Source organism: Leucoraja erinacea, chromosome 10, assembly GCF_028641065.1.
Source record: "Leucoraja erinacea ecotype New England chromosome 10, Leri_hhj_1, whole genome shotgun sequence".
NCBI lineage: Eukaryota > Metazoa > Chordata > Chondrichthyes > Rajiformes > Rajidae > Leucoraja > Leucoraja erinaceus.
In genome coordinates, this window is record NC_073386.1 from 31041812 (window position 1) to 31060951 (window position 19140).

At 39.2% G+C, this 19140-nt stretch overlaps 1 protein-coding gene across 1 annotated transcript in view; it reads left to right on the plus strand.

Annotated features, from left to right (window-relative positions):
* Positions 1-19140, plus strand: part of mysm1 (Myb-like, SWIRM and MPN domains 1) — a 66000-nt gene that overhangs the window by 20417 nt on the left and 26443 nt on the right. The window contains exons 7-12 of the mRNA XM_055641863.1: positions 3181-3279; positions 4267-5102; positions 5693-5823; positions 12693-12799; positions 14198-14275; positions 17486-17574. Coding sequence (XP_055497838.1) covers positions 3181-3279; positions 4267-5102; positions 5693-5823; positions 12693-12799; positions 14198-14275; positions 17486-17574 — 1340 coding nt within the window. The remainder of the gene's footprint in view (positions 1-3180; positions 3280-4266; positions 5103-5692; positions 5824-12692; positions 12800-14197; positions 14276-17485; positions 17575-19140) is intronic.

The following is a 19140-nucleotide window of genomic DNA, read 5'->3' on the forward strand; positions in this document are numbered from 1 at the left end:
TTGAAAAAACAATTCTGGGAAAAAATGGTCTCTTTAAAATTTGCCCCTCTTACCTGAAAGCTATTGCCCCTCTTACCTGAAAGCTATGAAAGTCTTTCATATTTCCGTTGTGGAGAAAAAGGTTCTGAATGTCTATCCTATTTGACTCACAATTTTAGATACTGCTATCGGGTCTCCCCTCAACCTCTGGCATTCTAGAGAAAATAATCCAGATTTGTCGAACCTCTCCTTGGAGCTAATAACCCTTTAAACAAAAAATGCCTGTCAGCTGCAAGTATTGGAAAAGAGGAAATTGTCCTCACTGAGGTCGCTAGTCCTTTGTGCAGAGGTCTCTGAGGTCAGAGGAATCACTTGTTTTGACATGACCGTGGCTTTCAAAAGCAATGCCAAAAATTAATTTATTGAATTCAAGGTACTTTATTGCCACTTTTACTTAGCTCTTGGTGACTTTGTCGTATGGCAAATTATAACTTTTAGTAATCTATTCTTGTATCGCTACTTGCTTTATAACGTCAAAGGCACAACATAGAAGTTTGCATATCATTTTAATTATATTTTTGGAATTGAGGTTGAGATAGATAGATATTTTGATGCAAATCATTTTAGGTGCATCATTTTACCCGCCCGAGGCACTTGTACTGTTGACTCACTCTATTTCAGTACAGCTGCATCCATTTAAAAATAACATCAGAAACTATTTTAATTGTCAGTTTTGTGTTGTCATCCAAAATATCAATTTAACACTCTATTGTGGTTTTGTAAATATAATGGGATGACTGCACAATATAATAGATCATCAGAATAGTCTGTACATTACTGAGATGTTCACGTTGACACATTAATTGTAGGTACCTAAATCAACTGGAGATTCAAGTTCAAGACTTCGTTCTTGTATTAACAACCAACTTTTTGTAAAAACAAAATATTCTGATTAATTGTGGCCTTTATCATTCAAGTGTTAATGTGGGCTAATTATGTCAATAATGTTAATATACATAATATTCAATGAAAATAATAAGCAATGATGGTTCTGGAAAAGGTTCCTAATGTTATTTTGGAGCATTCAAAGTCAAAGTAATGAAAGGACAATAGAATCAAATACACCAGGGAAATTGTCAATTTACTTATAATGGAGAGCTATTGTGAGACTATTGCATTAATAATTTTTTGGGTGGTGTCATGTCTAGCTGACTATAATTTGATATACCTTCCTAATAGCGTTTGCTTGGGAACACTGGATGAGACTTATTATTGATAAATTAGAAATAGGACATAATTTTGGTCTTCATTAAATTGTTCCATTTCATGTAACATGAAATGGAGACTGGTTTGCATTACTGCATTTATAATGAATCACTCAAGATGAGTAAAAGCATATTTCTCTTCAAAAATCTATTTAGACAGACATGTACTGTTGCTCCTGTATTATTCAGGAAATCAGTTGTCTTTCAATTATCCACATCACTGGAAATGTACAGAATCCACAAACAAGACTGCCCTGGCAGACCCATTGTTTCTCATCTCAATACGTTAGTTCCATCCTATCTCCCCTCCCCCCCCCCCCACCCCCCCCCCCCCTTGTCCTGCCTTTTCAGAGCTACATCCAAGACACCTTGCATGCCTTGCAACAACTTTCAATTTCTAAGCTGCCATTTTAACTCCTCTTCCCATTTCCACAGCGACCTTTCAGGCCATACACAAACTGGAGGAATAACACCTCATATTCTGCTTGGGTAGCTTACAACCAAACGGTATAAACATTGAATTCTCCAATTATAGGTAACTAACCAAAAAAAAAAAATTCCCTCCCTACCCCTCCTCCCCTCGTGCTAGTGGCGCACTTAGACTCATACCCATTTCATCCCATCCTTCTCCACCTCCACCGATATCCCTTCCACATGCTTCACAATTCACACCTCTTCTGACTTTCTCGCCCCTTATCCTTTTCATCTCTGGATGTTGTCCAAAACATCTGCATTTCAACTCCCCACCCACATACCTAGCTTTGTTCCGCTCCTCCTCTTTTCCAGCTTTCTTCTCCCAGACCACAATCTGTCTGAAGAAAGGTCACAACCAGAAAATTCACCTATCCATCTTCTCCAGAAAATGAAAAGACAAAGTGCTGGAGTAAGGTTCAGGCAACATGATCCACTGAGTTATTCCAGCACTTTGCCTTTTTATATAAATCAGCACCCCGTCATTTCATTTATCTCCTTTTTACTGGACACAGTGAAGAAACCACTTAAATTTGGGAGAATGCTTTTCATAAATGCAATTTGGAATGGTATTTATCTGCCGCATACTCTGCTAATATGAATTGAATTACAAGCTTTAAGAACACAACGTGCCGAGTCCTGGTGATTTGCTGGAGGTCACCCCACATGAAATGGAGACTAACCTGTTCTGAAGGGACGTGGATTCTTAGCAGTCTGAATCGTTTAGACTGCTCAACACCAAATCATTTTCCAGAGCAGCGTCAAGCCTATTATGACAATAGTTTAACCCTATCCCTAGTCTCCTTTGACAGCTGTTTTGTGTATGTTTTTCCTCCATTTCCTAAGTGTCTGCCTTTCATATAATTTGACATGACTGGCAGTAAATTAGGTTGTCAAGTTGCCCTAGTCATTTCAAATTTATAGGCACCTTTGTACAGAGAATTCACTTCAGCATGGCCAGAATAACTGTTTTCAGATGATTTTCAGAAATATTTTCAGATGGCAAAAATTATCCGGACTGTTTTTCAGACAAAGCAGTCTGACGAGGGTCCGACCTGAAACATCACCTATCCATATCCTCCTGCACAGATGCTGCCTAACACATTGAATAACTTCAGCACTTTGTGATTTAGACAAAAATAAAAGCTTTATTTTTGGAGATACAGGAACTCGAGTCTTGAGCAAAACACAAAGTGCTGGAGTAGCTCAGCAGGTCAGGTAGCAACTATGATGGAGATGCTGCCTGACCTGCTGAGTTACTCCAGCACTTTGTGTTTTGCTCAAAATTTTGTCTTGATTAGTCCTGCATGCAAATGATAATGTAGAACAAGAAGACAATGTGCTCTCATTGAAAATGATGAACTATCTTACAGCAACTTAACCTCTGTCTTGCATTACTTTGATAGATGTTTTTTTCACTGGTACATTAAGTATGAGTTATGAACATAATTTGTTTTCATTTCAGGCCCAGTTTGGTCGACGTTGGACAAAAATTGCAAAGCTGATTGAATCACGGACAGTTCTGCAGGTGAAAAGTTATGCCCGGCAGTATTTTAGGAGTAAGGTAAGCTTGGCCAAAGATAATTTTTATGAATTAACCTTGTTTTTGGTGTCCTCTTAAAAAGATGCTGAATTTTGCTTGGATATCATGGAAGAAGTTCAATCATCAGGTACTTTGCCCACAGGACTATGGTCCAAGTGTTGGCTCTGTTTATGATGAGAATTATAGAAAAGTAATTGGGTGGCATGGTGGCGCAGGGGTAGATTTGCTGCCTTACACGGCCAGGACACAGGATCGATTCTGACTACGGGTGCTGTCTGTACATAGTTTGTACATTTTCCACGTCAGCAGCGTGGGTTTTCTGCGGGATGTCTGGATTTTCTCTCACACTCAAGTCATACAGGTTTGCAGGTTAATTGGCTTGGTATAATTGTAAATTGGACCTAGTGTGTGTAGGATAGCAATAGTGTGCAGGGATTGCTGGTCGGTGCAGACTTGGTGGGCGCGCTATTTCCGCGCTGTATCTCTGAATATTCCAAAGGATTTAAGGTGGCAGCTTACTCATCTAATGATGGCATATAGGAATTTCTGAAAGAATCTCATTTAACTTCTGTGCCCTAGCTTGGATCCACTGTAGTCAATTGTAGCCTATAGAAAATCATTGCAGCTTGAAACAATTTGGGCTGGACTCTAGGACAACTGGTCTGTAAAATAGGGAAATTGTGTAGAAAGGAACTGCAGATGCTGGTTTATGCCGAAGATAGACACAGAGTGCTAGAGTAGGTCAGGCAGCAAATCTGGGGAAAAAAGGATGGCTGAGGTTTGGGGGGTGGGGGGTGGGGGTCCCTTCTTCAGACTGAAAGTAGTGTGGAGGGAACCTGAGGTAAGAAAAGGGCAAAACAAAACAAGGCCAGCAACAAACGACGAAGGAAGGTGGAGCTCTAAAATTGGGAAACTATATTGAAGAGTAAACATGAATGAGTAGTATTAGATAAAAGATTGGAACTTTAAATCTTTCCTATGACATTTGTTTTGTTTTAAATTTTGTAGGCAAAAACTGAAACATCTGTGACAGAGGCAACTATCTGGACTCCTAAAACAATGTTTGCTTCTGATAATGAAGCCAGACATTTGAAGATAGGACCAGAGTACGGTGGCTCTACGGCATTACAAGGTCAGGTTTTTCCCACTATCAATGCTGTTAAAATTGAGCATATGTCTGATGATGAAGATGTGGATGTCTTGGATGAAACAGATAGTGACTGTGAAGGCCTTCCGGAGCACAAAGAAGCAAAAACTCAATTTGATTCAAAGATGAATGAACCCGAGGGGAATAGTCAAGGTTACAGTGTTTCTGGACCAGATGAATCTTTGCTTATTTCCTCCACTCCTGCTGTGACCTTGCAATCGTGTCTTCAGATTTTAGATGAACAGGAAATATCCAATGATATTAAGACATATAGTAGTAACACTGACAATATACTGTCTACGATTGATGACAGTAAAGAAAATGAAACAACACTAATAGCAGCCAAGGAAGACTTTTTGGGCTGCACCAATTGTGACCATGCTCTGGATACGATGAGTGAAGAATTAGTAAAGCAAGTACCAGAATTTCTAGAATTTAAGCAATTCGAAGAAAAGGAATTTCAAAATGATAATTGTGAATATAATGTGGCAGAATCGGTTTGTGAAATGGAAGTGGATGAAGAGATCTGTGATAGTGAAGAAGGGGAGATATTGAAACCCCCTGCACAAGAAGTAATATTGGACAAAAATTTGATTACAAAATATGAGAAACAGGCTATTCCTGAGTTTTTTGAAGGCCGATCATCAAAAACACCAGAACGCTTTCTGAAAATACGCAACTACATCCTGGATCAGTGGTAAGAGAAATTGGGTTTAAACCCATTTTCAAAATATTGACAATAAAATGTAGTAACATTTTAATGTGATTGTTTTGTTACTTTTGGAAAAACCCTGAAATCAAACCAAAAAAAGGTGATTTTATGAATTTGTATAAATAATATTACTTTATAACTTGGTCAGAAAAACATTTATTTGCATATTTAGAATTTTTTTTAATGGTATAACTTTTTGATTAGAATTCGTCATGCTTCATATCAATTTAAAGATTGAAATGAAGGATAGTATTTCTTAAGGCTTCCACAATTATATCAGGAAGTTATCAATGTGAATTTTACTGTGCAGAGCAGTAAGTACATCAGAGAATTTTCCCTTGAATCCTCTTATTTCTGTCTCATTTGGGATATCCTTTGTCATGCCCTAACAAGTAATGCAATGCAAACATTTACCAGTCCTGTTCTGAATCATTTGGATTAGTGACAGATATATTCACCTTCTCCATCACTGCTAACAAGTACTGGAACAACTTGGCAAGTAGCACAAGTAGTCATGGAATGCTGCACTACAGTCAGAATGTTTAGATGGATGATGATGTGTTTTGGACTTTCAGGGACAAATGTAAACCCAAATACCTGAATAAAACATCAGTGCGTCCTGGGCTGAAAAACTGTGGAGATGTGAATTGTATTGGACGGATACACACGTACCTGGAGCTAATTGGAGCTATAAATTTTGGCTGTGGTAAGCTTGTTCCACATTTCATTTTGGAGAAATTTAGTTGTAAATACTCAATTTGAATATATTTAACAGTCTACTTTCCTAAAGCTGTTGGTATGAAGCTGAGGAGAAGAATCCCACTTAAAACAAACTTTGTGGGAAATAGTTTCCATACTCTTTTTATGGTATTAACGTTTGACCCCATTTCAAAAAATATCTATTTTCTGAAAAATGGTTTGTTTCCCTATTCTTTTTTATATTTTTTTATTTTTGTTTCTTTTCAGTATTTTTTTAAATGTATGATCATGTGGGTTTGGAAACAGGTGAGGGTAAAGTGTACTGACATTGAAAGCGTACCGCAAAGCCTTACCATCCAGCTAGATTCCTCCTATCTCAAGTGTATCAACCTGTATGCAAACAAGTTGATACACAATGGCAGCAATATTTATCTTAGTTTGTACATTTATCAATGTGCCTGGGTTTTTTTGAATTTATGGGACTCATTAGTGTATGCCGGATGATAACATAACAACATTGGAGCTCACTGAAGTGCGTCCATTTAGAAATTCCTGCAAGCTCACAATTACTTCTATTACCGGAGAGTGATTTTGTTCACAGAACCTGTGAAGGCTGACTTAGTATACCTTTGGTATTTATAAATTTGAAATTACCGTGTGTTCTGTACTTCAAAGCTCTGACTGGACACATCAACATAGCACCAGCTATGCTGACGTCCTTCAGATGAGGATCATGATGAGAGCAGCAGGAGCAGCAATTGCCTCCACCACAGACCTCCATCTCCACAAGGGGAGGGATCCACTGAGAAATGCAGTTGGTAGAGCACATACCTCAGCATGTCAACACCATTATCTCAAGTGATGATGCAGCCATTTCCAGCCACTGGAATAAGACCTGCTTCCAATTAGATCTTGAAACAATACTTCACCATAGTTGACAAAGTCACCACTCGCCCCGACTACCTGTCCTCAGGAGCATTCCAAGTCTCTGGTGGAAATATTTGCACTTCCTATAATAGGCAGCACACAAATAAATAAGATGGGTAACTAAAGTGTGTTTACTGGGATTGGTAATTATAACATCTTTGACTGCATTGGGACCAGTCAGAATGATTTAATGGTTTTGTTGCACTGGTCTTTTCACAGATGCTGTATGTAATTAGCTGCTTGCAGGTGACAGTTAATGTATATCCACAGGCAGCTGCTGTAAACCACACAAAGAATTTCATGTAGGTCTGCAAAAGATTCTCAGGCATGCCATGTCCTCTGGCAGTCCATCATACCTGATCTCTTTCTACCTCTTAGCTGACTACTTGGAAACAAGGAAATGCCTTCATATACATGGCTCAAGTATCCACGGATATGTGCAAGTGCGCTTTGACATTGTAATATACATCATTAAATAAGCTTGGTAGCTGAAGTGATCTTGCAGCAACTAATTTAAACCATACAGTCATAAAGCGCAGCAGCAGCACAACATGTTTATGCTTACCATCATGTTCCTCAAGGGAAAGAGTTAGATATAGCTCTTAGGGCTAATGGAATCGAGGGATATGGGGAGAAAGCAGGAATGGGATACTGATTTGGGATAATCAGCCCTAATCATATTGAATGGCAGTGCTGGCTCGAAGGGCTGAATGACCTATTCCTGCACCTATTTTCTATTTTCTTTTCTTGAATGACCCAGTGGTCATTTGTCTGATGTTTCAGTTACTTATAATGTCACTCCCATTGAATGTATGAATGGACTAGAGATAAATATTCCAATGTGCGCCCCTTTCTTAAACAGGCAATTGTGTTCAGTCCAGAATCTGGGAAAGTGGTACCCATTTCCTTGCCATTCACTTCTGTGACATTCCCCAGCCATACCCTCTTGAATCCTCTTCCTCTACTCAACAAATACAATTATCTCTGCAATTCCAAGTATCTGCATTATGGCATCCAAAAGCATAAACCGAGCAAGAAAAGATCATTTGTTCAACGACACTCTGTAATCTCTTTTTCCCCATGTTCTGCTGTCAATTTAAATGTTAGAATTAAATTGATACGTTCAAGTTATTGTTCAACCCAGACAACATGGTTGCCGGAAATAACACTTACAAGCCGGTCCAGCTAAACTGCACAAACATGTGAGTTTCTAGAAATGTATTGGAGTCCCTCGTTCTCTTCCCTTAGCCCTCTGTCCCAATACATTAGCAAGATAAAATTAATCCCAGAAAATCCTTTAGACTCGGTGGCATTGCAACTGCGTCTGATATTTCCTTTGGGTGGTGCTGTGACTCCATTTTTGGCATGTTCCTGCAGAGGGTTGAAGTGTGCTGCAGTTCTGCATGGCACGTAATATACCCTGAAATTGGGGTATATTAGAGATTAAAAAGTGGGCTGATGAAAATTAGAAATGGCAGATGAAAATAGAAAATATTAGAAATATCTGTGGGCTAAGATATGGACTTCCAAACCCTCCGCCTTTATTTCTTGATGCTGGGGAATAATACCTAACGTGTATTAAGTCTCACAGAGTTAGAGCTATACAGTGTGAAAGCAGGCCCTTCAGCCTAACTCATCCATGCCGACCAAGTTGCTTGTGCCTCGTCCATATCCGTCTATCTATGTGGCTGTTCAAATGCCTTTTAAATGTTGGAATGGCAAGAACCTTTACCCTTTCCTCATTCCATTTACACAGCACCCTCTGTGTGAAATAAATGTAAAATATGTTGTTCAGATTTTACACGATGAAATGATGTAGCTGTGCGATTTGTCAGCTCTTTGTCTTTGTTGCCCTCAGTCTGCCCACTGTCTATGCTTGAGTTGGCAAACACAAAGCCAATGTTAGCAGCACCCAGCCAAGGGAATTGTTTTTTCACAGAATTACAAAGCCCTGTGTTGTAACAAATCTGACTTGGGATTTGGGAGTACTCTCCGCATTCCATTTTAAGGAGAAACTAATGGGCCTGTCCCACTTAGGCGACTTTTTAGGCAACTGCAGGAGTCTATGCAGTCGCCACTTGTTCGTGGGTGGTTGTCGGGGAGTCGCCTTCATGGTCGTGAGGAGTTCCCGCATTCTGGGAATCGCCGCAAATTTTTCAACATGTTGAAAAATTAGTGACTAGAATGAAGCTGCCATGGAGAGTAGCGAGAATTCTCGTGCCGTAGGTGGGTTTTCAGGAGGTCCTAGTGGGTTGCCAGGAAGGTGAAGGTTCTCGTAGGTTCTCATAGGTTGTAGCCAGTGCTGGCCGGTGAATTTCATTGGCTCATTGGGGGATAAAAACGTAAGCAATAATTTTCAGAACCAAGCATAACCGATGTTAAATGTCCGTCGAACTTCAGAGCCGTGTATCTTTGGCTTCTTAAAAGTTGTCTCCACTCCTTCTCCTCCCCCCTCCCCCCTTCCTGTTCATCGCGGTGTGTGTCTGTATCACCATCCCCCCCGCTTGCCCTGTCCCCCGCCTGCCCGTGTGTGTGTGTGTGTGTGTGTGTGTGTGTGTGTGTGTGTGTGTGTGTGTGTGTGTGTGTGTGTGTGTGTGTGTGTGTGTGTGTGTGTGTGTGTGTGTGTGTGTGTGTGTGTGTGTGTGTCAAGTGACTGTGTGTGTGTGTGTGTGTGTGTGTGTGTTTGTGTGTGTGTGTGTGTGTGTGTGTGTGTGTGTGTGTGTGTGTGTGTGTGTGTGTGTGTGTGTGTGTGTGTGTTTTTCCCACTCTGACTGTTGCTGTTCCAGTTGCTGCTTTTTCAAGCGACTGCCGGCAACATGACAGCCAAAAAATCACCTAAGTGGGACAGGCCCATAAGGTGCCCAATTAATTTTGTTTGTTGTATTAATCAGGAATTTCTAGTATAAATTAAAATCGTTGTGAGTCTTCTAATATCTCTTCTTGCTGTATTATCAGTGATTACCAGCTGTCTCTTTTTTTATTCTATCAGCTCTGGAATCACGCTGTTCTTCATGCTGTTTAAACACTTCCATCAGCATGATTCTCATAACCCCAAATCCTGCAACTATTTTAATATCAATTAAACTGATTTAAAACATATTATTTGGCATTAAAAATGTTTCTGAACATTTATTTAATCAAATTGTTATTCTGTGGATAGAGGAGATATTTAAAACTGGAAGTTTACCGGGTGGCACAGCGGTAGAGTTGCTGCCTTACTGCGCTTACAGTGCTAGATACACGGGTTCGGTCCCTATTATGGGTGCAGTCTGTACGGAATTTGTACGTTCGCTCCGTGACCGCCTGGGTTTTTTCAGGAATCTTCAGTTTTCTCCCACACTCCAAAGACGTAAAGGCTTGTAGGGTAATTGGCTTGGGAAAAATGTAAAGTTGCCCCTAGTGTAGGTAGGATAGTGTTAATGTGCGGGGATCGCTGGTTGGTGCGGACTCAGTGGGCTGAAGGGACCGTTTCCGTGCTGTATCTCTATAGTCATTTTTAATTCAAATCTTCTAAGTGTTCCATAAATGTTACTACTTTTATTCCGCACCAAAATATTAGGTTTGAAACTTGCATCTGACATTCTAACAGCTGTTGTTTCCACTGATATATGTTGAAGCATTATTTTATTAGAATACATTAACTTTTAAATTATTAATACAGCTTAAATGAGATGTGTGGGGCAATTTTCTTTGCACAGAGTGTCTTGAATGTGCTACTGGCAGTAGTGGTTGAAGCAGATACATTAGTGGCATGTAAAATACTTAATATGGATATGCAGGGAACAGAGAGGAGTGGGTTATGTGCAGGTAGACAAGTGATGGTCTTGGCATCATGTTCGGAACAAACATTGTGAGTCGAAGGGCCTGATCTTGTGCTACACTGTTCTATGTGCTAAATCAAGAATCTGTACAATATAATCACTAAATCCTAAATTACAGAAGATTCACCAGAAATGCGACTCTTGGTGGCTGAGTAATGCCCCACCCACATTCAGTAAAACTCAGATCATCCACTATTGAGTTTTTCCGATACCTGATGATTGGGCACGGGACTGACCAGGTGATGTTTACCATGCTGTCTTTGAACCCATGAGGACCTTATTCCTGTGCTCCCTCTAAACTTACTGGAGATTGTTTCCAGTGCTCTTTATGAAGTCACCTGGGTCCCGTTTCAAGCACTTATTTCAAACTCTCACAAAAAAAACACATTTCTCTTCAGACTACAATCAGTCTGAAGATGGGTCCCGACCCAAACTGCCACCTGTAAATGTTCTTCAGAGATGCTGCCTGACCTGCTGAGGTACCCCGACACTTTGTGTCTAAATTTAAAGGGAAACATCCTGGTCTCACTTTAAACTGTGGCCCTTTTTCCAGTGCTTTTAGAGTTTAGAGATACAGCGTGGAAACAGGCGCTTCACCCCACCCAAGTCCATGCCGATTATTAATCACCCACACACAATGTCCATGTTATCCCATTTTTGCATCTTACACATTAGGGCCAATTTGCAGAAGCCAATTAACCTACATACCTGCACACCTTTTGAATGTGGGAGGAAAACGGATCACCTGGAGAAAACCTAAGTGGTCAGACAGAGAACGTACAGACTCTGCACAAACAGCACCCGTAGTCAGGATCAAACCAAGGTCTCTGGCAAGCGAGCTGCACTGCTGCGCCACCTTGCATCCCTTATATTCTCACCGGAATCTGCTTCCACACTAATTATAAATTCACCTGGGCTTCATTCTCACATTCCGTTTAAATTCACGGAGACCCCATTTGCATTTGGGATATTATTTGGAATAACATGCATTAGTTCTGAAAATCTGCCATTTTGCGCCATCAAGTTGGAAATTTACTACAGAGCATAGTAATTACCTCTTTAAAACTATTGACGATGATTTTTACAAATCAATTTTTCTCCTCACTCTTCCCATCTGAAAGCACGGTCCAGATAATTCTGCCACAATGTGTGTTTTCACAATGTTGGCTGTAATAAAGCATGATTAATGAATCAGGGAACAATACTTATGTGGTCCGAATTGGATACAACCTAATTTTGATTGGGAACTTGAGAATCACTTAAAGGTGAATTAGGAAATTGACAAGTAAGAATAAAGCTGCCAGGGAAAGATCAGTTGAGAGAAAAAAAAATTGTTGGTGTCATTTCCCTTTGGTAACTAGATGCCATTGTCTCTTAAGAACATTGTCGGTTTCACCTCGGATGATCATTGAACCTCATAAGCAATCGCTCCTATTAAAGTTTTAGTATTTTTAGCTAGTAATAACAAAAATAGACATATTGTATTAAGAAGACCTTTACTTTTGTAAATTGCAAGTCTGAAACACTCTAGCTTCCTAACCCCCTTTTCACAATGACATAATTGTTTTTTATTACACATTTTTCTATGACATAACGATTCTTAGGCATGCGTCTATTGTGTTATTGCAGAAATACTTGTACCATGATATATTAATATGATGCCAAATAACTTATCTATTTATGATATTGATTAATGTGTGTTGCCATGACCTCAATAGATATGCCATTTGGATAATATTTTTTAATAACCAGAATTATGTTTCCAACAGTAAGTGGTAGTAATCGGGTATAAGAATCTGGTCAGGATTTACAATTGCTCTCCTTCAAATGCCTGTGTTTGTGTGCATGTATGTGCTCAACATTGCGATGTGAGAGTATTATTGTGATCTTATTTCTTGACAGCATAAATGCAGCGTTATAAGTTGTTCTAATTTTAGTAGTGATGGAAAATTCATTAAAAAAATTACCACTGATACACAGTGATAGCTTTACAAATTGATTTTTACTTTTTGTTGAAGCTCTCATTGAAATTCCATAGAAATCTAAATCTGAATACATTTTAGAGGCACAAAATACAGGTTTTAATGTTGTTTTTAGTGAAATTACTTAGTCCTGTTCATTTCAACAGAACAAGCAGTATATAATCGACCACGGCCTGCAGATCGAACCCGCAATAGAGAAGAAGGGAAGGACAGTGTACAGACCTACATGCTTGCTCAGAGATTGCAGTCAATGGTGAGTTGAATGTAGATGGTAATTGAAGCACCACACTGCAGCAGCCTTTTATACCAAAACTATTCAAATAAAATTAGTTTTAACATATCTTGATGAATCATAGAATTTTACAGCCATTCATGTCATTGCCCGCATTCCCTCATAATATTTCATAATTCATGTTAAACCAGAATCACCAACCAATTAACTTAGGAAAAGTATTAAATGTAATTCATCATTGGTTAGACTGGCTATGAATGAGTGATGCTTTATTAGTCTGAACTTGTGCTCCGTTGTATCCTGTCTGTAACTTTACTGGCTTAGCCCGTATAAAGTTTTGAATTGCAGAAGTTGATGTTGAAAAATGGCAAATGCTTTTTAAGGTCTCTACTCTCAACAGTATGCTCTCCTTATTTCCCATAATACATATATATATATAATTTATATTTTATTTATTTTCTTCTCTTTCGGTAATTTTAAAATTAAGTAATCACTTCAAAAATAAGCTTTGTATTCTGAAGTGTTTCTTCTCGAAACGTACCTCTTTTTATCATTTCCCTTTCTACTGCATGTACAGCACTGATCTGTCACATATTTGTCAACTGGTGGGGGAATAAAAGTTCACTACTGTTTCAAAACTATTCATAAATTTGAGAATTCATTACTTTTATTCCACTGAAAAGAAATCATTATAAATAAACAAAACTTTTTTTCCCCCTCTATTCTATTACAACTGCTGGCAAATGTCTTGTTCAAATTCAAATTTCAAATTCTTGATTAATACAGGTGTCGGGGAAATATGGGGAGATGGCAGGAGAATGGAATTTAGAGAGAAAGGTAGATCAGCTGTGATTGTTTGGCAGAGTGGACATGATGGGCCGAATGACCTAAATCTTCTCATAACTTAAGAACATAAACTTATGAATTAGACATAACCCATTTCTTTCATACTTTGTGCCTCAATTGATTAAAACTATAACCTCTTGTTTTATGGTTCTTTCACCCTATATTATAATGATTAAAGGTACACAAAAATGCTGAAGAAACTCAGCGGGTGCAGCAGCATCTATGGAGCGAAGGAAATAGGCAAAGTTTCGGGCTGAAACCCTTCTTCAGACTAATGATTAATGTCTATTCACTTACACTGTTAGCCTAGATCCTTCAGGATATACTTCCTCTAAATTATTATTTTTTCTGAATTCCAAGTTGTGCACAATATATCTGATTGGCTGAGAACACCATACTTTTGGTAATTGTTTTGATGGCGTGTTATTTAGACTGACTTGTTGTCTCAGCAAAAAGGGCAGGCTGCTGTGGAGATTAATATATTGCTTGAAGGGAAGTATGCACTTGACTTTACAGATTTTTATAAATGCATTGGATATCATTTTACATGTTGTCATTCCTTATTTATTGCAGCGTACCAGAAGACGACGTGTGCGAGACCCTTGGGGGAATTGGCGTGAAGCAAAGGATTTGGAGGGACAAACCTTTGAGGTACTTAAAGGGGCTTGCAATGAATGATCGGACCTCCTGTTTTATTAAAACATCTTGGGTGTTGGGTGTGCATGTTTATATTTGCTGGGTATTCGCTGTGTACTATACTAACTACAGATAATTGAAATAATGTATTTGCCTCAATTTGTAAGAAATACATCATAGTTCAGAGTAAGTTTCCAAATTTATAAATCATGTACAGTGCCCTCCATAATGTTTGGAACTAAGACTCATTAATTTGTACTCCACAAATTGAGATTTGTAATAGAAAAAAATCACATGTGGTTAAAGTGCACATCGTCAGGTTTTAATAAAGGCCATTTTTATACATCTTTGTCCCAAACATTGTGGAGAGCACTGCATTGAAAATAGAAAATGGTTGTTAAAGTAGGCAGTGACTAGGAGATGCTCTTGTTTCAATGCAGATTTTGAAAAACACGTATCCTGCTTATAGTTTATTCTGGAGAAAGGAAACAAAATAGTCGCTTACAATTAGACCAAATATTTGTGTCGCTCTAGACCAAGCAAACACTTGGTAATGATAGGCTTGATTTGAATCGCAAAGTCTGAGGATAGCGAAAGCAATTGTATCATATTCACTTAGATCAATCTGTGCAATTTAGTATTATGCAGTAATAAAACCAAAAGTGAAAATGTCACATCTTAATTACTTAGGTTTTGATTATAATTTGCCATTCTGTATTCCGTTTTGCATGCTATCCAAGAAAAATCATCCACACATGAATGCAACCAAACCATACACTAGAATATAGATGGCGGACTTCAGGAGTGGGGCGCCGTTGTGTATGGCTGCTCTGCCTGCAGTCCTCCCTTTCACTCTTTTTAAAAAAATTTTAGTCCTGTTAAAAAACAAGTGTCAGTTGGAGGTCTTTTGTGTGGTGGGTGGGGGAGGGGAAGGGGGAAACTTTATTTCCTAGTCCCTAACTGGTCGAAGAGGCGGCTTCCCTCTGAGATGCTTCTTCGCCACTTCCTCGCGGCCTACCATCGAGGCTGGAGCGGCTTTTCCTGTCGGGACCGGCCGAGACTACAGCTTTGGTGGTGGCAGCACAGCGCTGGGCCTTACCTGGTCGCCGTGCAGTGAGCTCCGGACTGCTGTGACCGCCGACTCCAACATCCCAGGAGCTGTGGCTTGCGGGCGTCCAGCCGCGGGAGGCGCTGGATTTAAAGCACCGCGGAGCCTAGGATCCGAGATCGCCAGAGTCTGAGCTCCAACCAGCGCGGCCTGAGGACTTCGGGTGCAGCGGTCTCCGGGGAGGGTGCGGCCGCTCCAGACATTTCCAAGCCGCTGAGGAGTGTTCACCCGACGCCGGAGTTCCAGCTTCCCAGCAAGAGGGCCTGAAAACATCGGACTGGCTGCGGAGGCCACAAATAGGCCCCGACCTCGGGTGATCACAGAGGAAGAGGACTTAACTTTTTGAGGCCTTTCCCCACAGTGGAAAATTTTGATTTTGTTGTGGGGACGTTGATGTTGAATTCTATAATGTGTTGTGTCATTTTTCTTTTTTTTAATTTTTCTATGGATGTACGGAAACGTAATTATTTATTTTATGTAAAGCACTTTGGTTTCAACGAGAGTTGATTTAAATGTGCTATATAAATAAAATTTACTTTACGACTTTACAATACAAAGGAAACAAAGGTTTTCATTGTATCTCAGTACACATGACATAATTGTCAATACTTAAGGAGCTACCTCAGTTATGAAATTAGTTGATACTTGACATTTTGGAAAATTAGATATATCTTTTTAAAAAAGAGTTGAATTTAACTCAACCGGGAAAATAATTGAATTTTGTATTGAGTTTGAAAGTGTTGTCGTTCAGTATGAACCAAGGATCTTAAATTGAAAAAAACAACTTGTGAAGCTATGTGAGGAGACCTGGCTGTGGTTACTTGAATACATTGAAAGGTATGATATTGGAACACAGCAATTAGTAATCAAAGAAAAATGTACATAAGTTGAAAAGACAAAATCAGTTATGAGATAAAATCTCAAAAAGAAAAATCTTCCATGGCTGACAAGAGAAATTAAACATAGTATTATATCAAAAGAAAAGGCATATAAAGTTGCCAGAAATGGCAGCCTTGTTTGAGGAATGGGAGCATTGTAGAACACAGAAAAAGGAAGACTTAAGAAATTGAAAAGAAAATTAACTTAGAATATCTCTGCAAGAAGCATAGAAATGGATTGTAAATGTATGGTACGTGAAAAAGAAAATATGTTAAAGTATATGTACGCTCATCACAAATTGGAACAGGAACATTTCCAATGGAAAATAAGGAAAAGGCAGAAAAATGAACCCTTTGCTTCTGTCTTCCTGGGAGAAATACAAAATATGGCAGATATAGAGAATCAAGGGCTTAATAAGAAAGAGGAATTAAAGGAAATAAATATTTGTCAAAAAGATAGCACTAGAAAAGTTGGCTTCAAAGATGATAATTCCCAAGGAACATTCCAAATGTTACAAATCAATGGAATTTGCAAATCAAATCAAAGTTTGCAAATCAAAACTTGAAATAACTGAGCTCAATTTGCAATTCCATTGATTACTTTAGTGATATAGCACAGAAACCGACCCTTTGGCCCATGATGTTCATGGCAACCAGTGATCACTGCTTGCACTAACATCCGCACTAGGGGCAATTTTACAACTTACTGAAGCTAATTAACCTACAAAACTGTATCTCTTTGGAGTGTGGGAGGAAACCGAAGTAACCGTTGAAAACACATGCAGTCACAGGAAAACATATAAACTCCATCCAGATAGGCAGTATTCAATAGCTGCCTGTACTGCGGCAGTCCCCATGACAAAGCTACTCCCATCATGCTGTTGGACAGAGAGTTTGAATGAGTTGAATAATTGTGTTTTGTTGAAGAAAGACCAATTTATTTCCAAGTCCGGGTGGAATGTGACTTAGATGATGGTGTATGTCAAAGAATGCCTGCTGAGTATCGGTAACGCACCTTGTAACCTTTAAAGCACCTGAATGTCCCTGGCGATTGAACTTTTTTTCCCTTGGAAGAATGCCCAGTAAACTACTCACCATTTTTACTGGAAACAAACCAAAGTCGCAACTCAATAACCCATGTATTACCCAATAATACTTAGAGTTATTACTGTCAGACTGTTAACTTAGAATTTCAGCAGATCGATGGATAACATTGAATATTTGTTCTGTTGTTTTTAGCATCTCACGGCAGAAGAACTGGCCAAAAGGCATAAAGAAGAGTTGAACAAATCTCCCAAACCACCAAGAGGACCACGTCAATTGAGGAGGTACAAGCCTGCCCTACACATCTTCTTTAGACTGCCCCTCTCAAAGCTATGCCTCTGTTCTCCCCAATTTGAGATTTGTTACAGAAACAATTGTGTGTGGTTAAAATGCACATTGTCAGATTTTTTTAAAGGTACTTTTATACAATTTTGTTTCACCATGAAGAAATTACAGCTGTGTTAATACATAGTCTCCCCATTTCAAGGCACCATAATGTTTGGGACACGTCTTCACAGGTGTTTGTAATTGCTCAGGTGTGTTTAATTGCCTCCTTAATGCAGGTATAAGAGAGCTCTCAGCACCTAGTCTTTCCTTCAGTTTTTCCATCACCTTTCGGAACCGTTATTGCTGTTTATCAATATGAGGACCAAAGTTGTGCCAATGAAAGCCAAAGAAGCCGTTATGAGTGAGAAACAAGAATAAAACTGTTCAAGACATCAGCCAAACCTTAGGCTTACCAAAATCAACTGTTTGGAAACACGGTGGTGGGGTGTAATGGCCTGGGCATGTATGGCTGCTGTAGGAACTGGCTCACTTATCTTCATTGATGATACAACTGCTGATGGTAGTAGCATAATGAACTCTGAAGTGTATAGACACATCCTATCTGCTCAAGTTCAAACAAATGCCTCAAAACTCATTGGCCGGCAGTTAATTCTACAGCAAGACAATGATCCCAAACATACTTCTAAAGCAACAAAGGAGTTTTTCAAAGCTGAAAAATAATCAATTCATGAGTGGCCAAGTCAATCACCCGATCTGAAACCAATTGAGTATGCCTTTTATATGCCAAGAGAAAACTGAAGGGGACTAGCGCCCAAAGCAAATATAAGCTAAAGATGGCTGCAAGACAGGCCTGGCAGAGCAACACCAGAGGAGACACCAGCAACTGGTGATGTCTATGAATCGCAGACTTAAAGCAGTCATTGCATGCAAAGGATATGCAACAAAATACAAAACATGACTACTTCATTTTCATTGCTGTGTCCCAAACATTATGGTGCCCTGAAATGGAGGGACTATGTATAAACACTGCTGTAATTTCTACATGGTGAAACCAAAATGTATATAAATGGCCTTTATTAAAATCTGACAATGTGCACTTTATTTTTGCTATTACATATCTCAAATTGTGTTGTTCAGAGGCAAATAAATAAATGATGGGTCTTTGTTTCAAACATTATGGAGGGCATTATGTACCACAAGCAACAGAGGTCCCAGCACTGAACACCACTGATCACAGACCTTAATGCAGAATTCCAATATATCACTACCAAATGCTGTGCATCAATGACTTACCTATAAAACCTTCCACAAAAAGGAAAGAGTATCCACAAAGCCCAATTAACTCAACCTTCATAGTGCACTGAACATTTGAAAACCTGAGAGTTTACTTTACTCGTGGTTCTGGAGAAGTATGACTGCTTCTCTAGATTCAGGAGAATAATATGGGCTATTACCCAAGGCTTCCTCTCCTCCCATGATGATAACTCCTCTCCATAGACTATCCTATTTGCAGCCAAAAGTTAGCAAACTACAATGGGATGACAATTGTTGAGCCAGTCTCC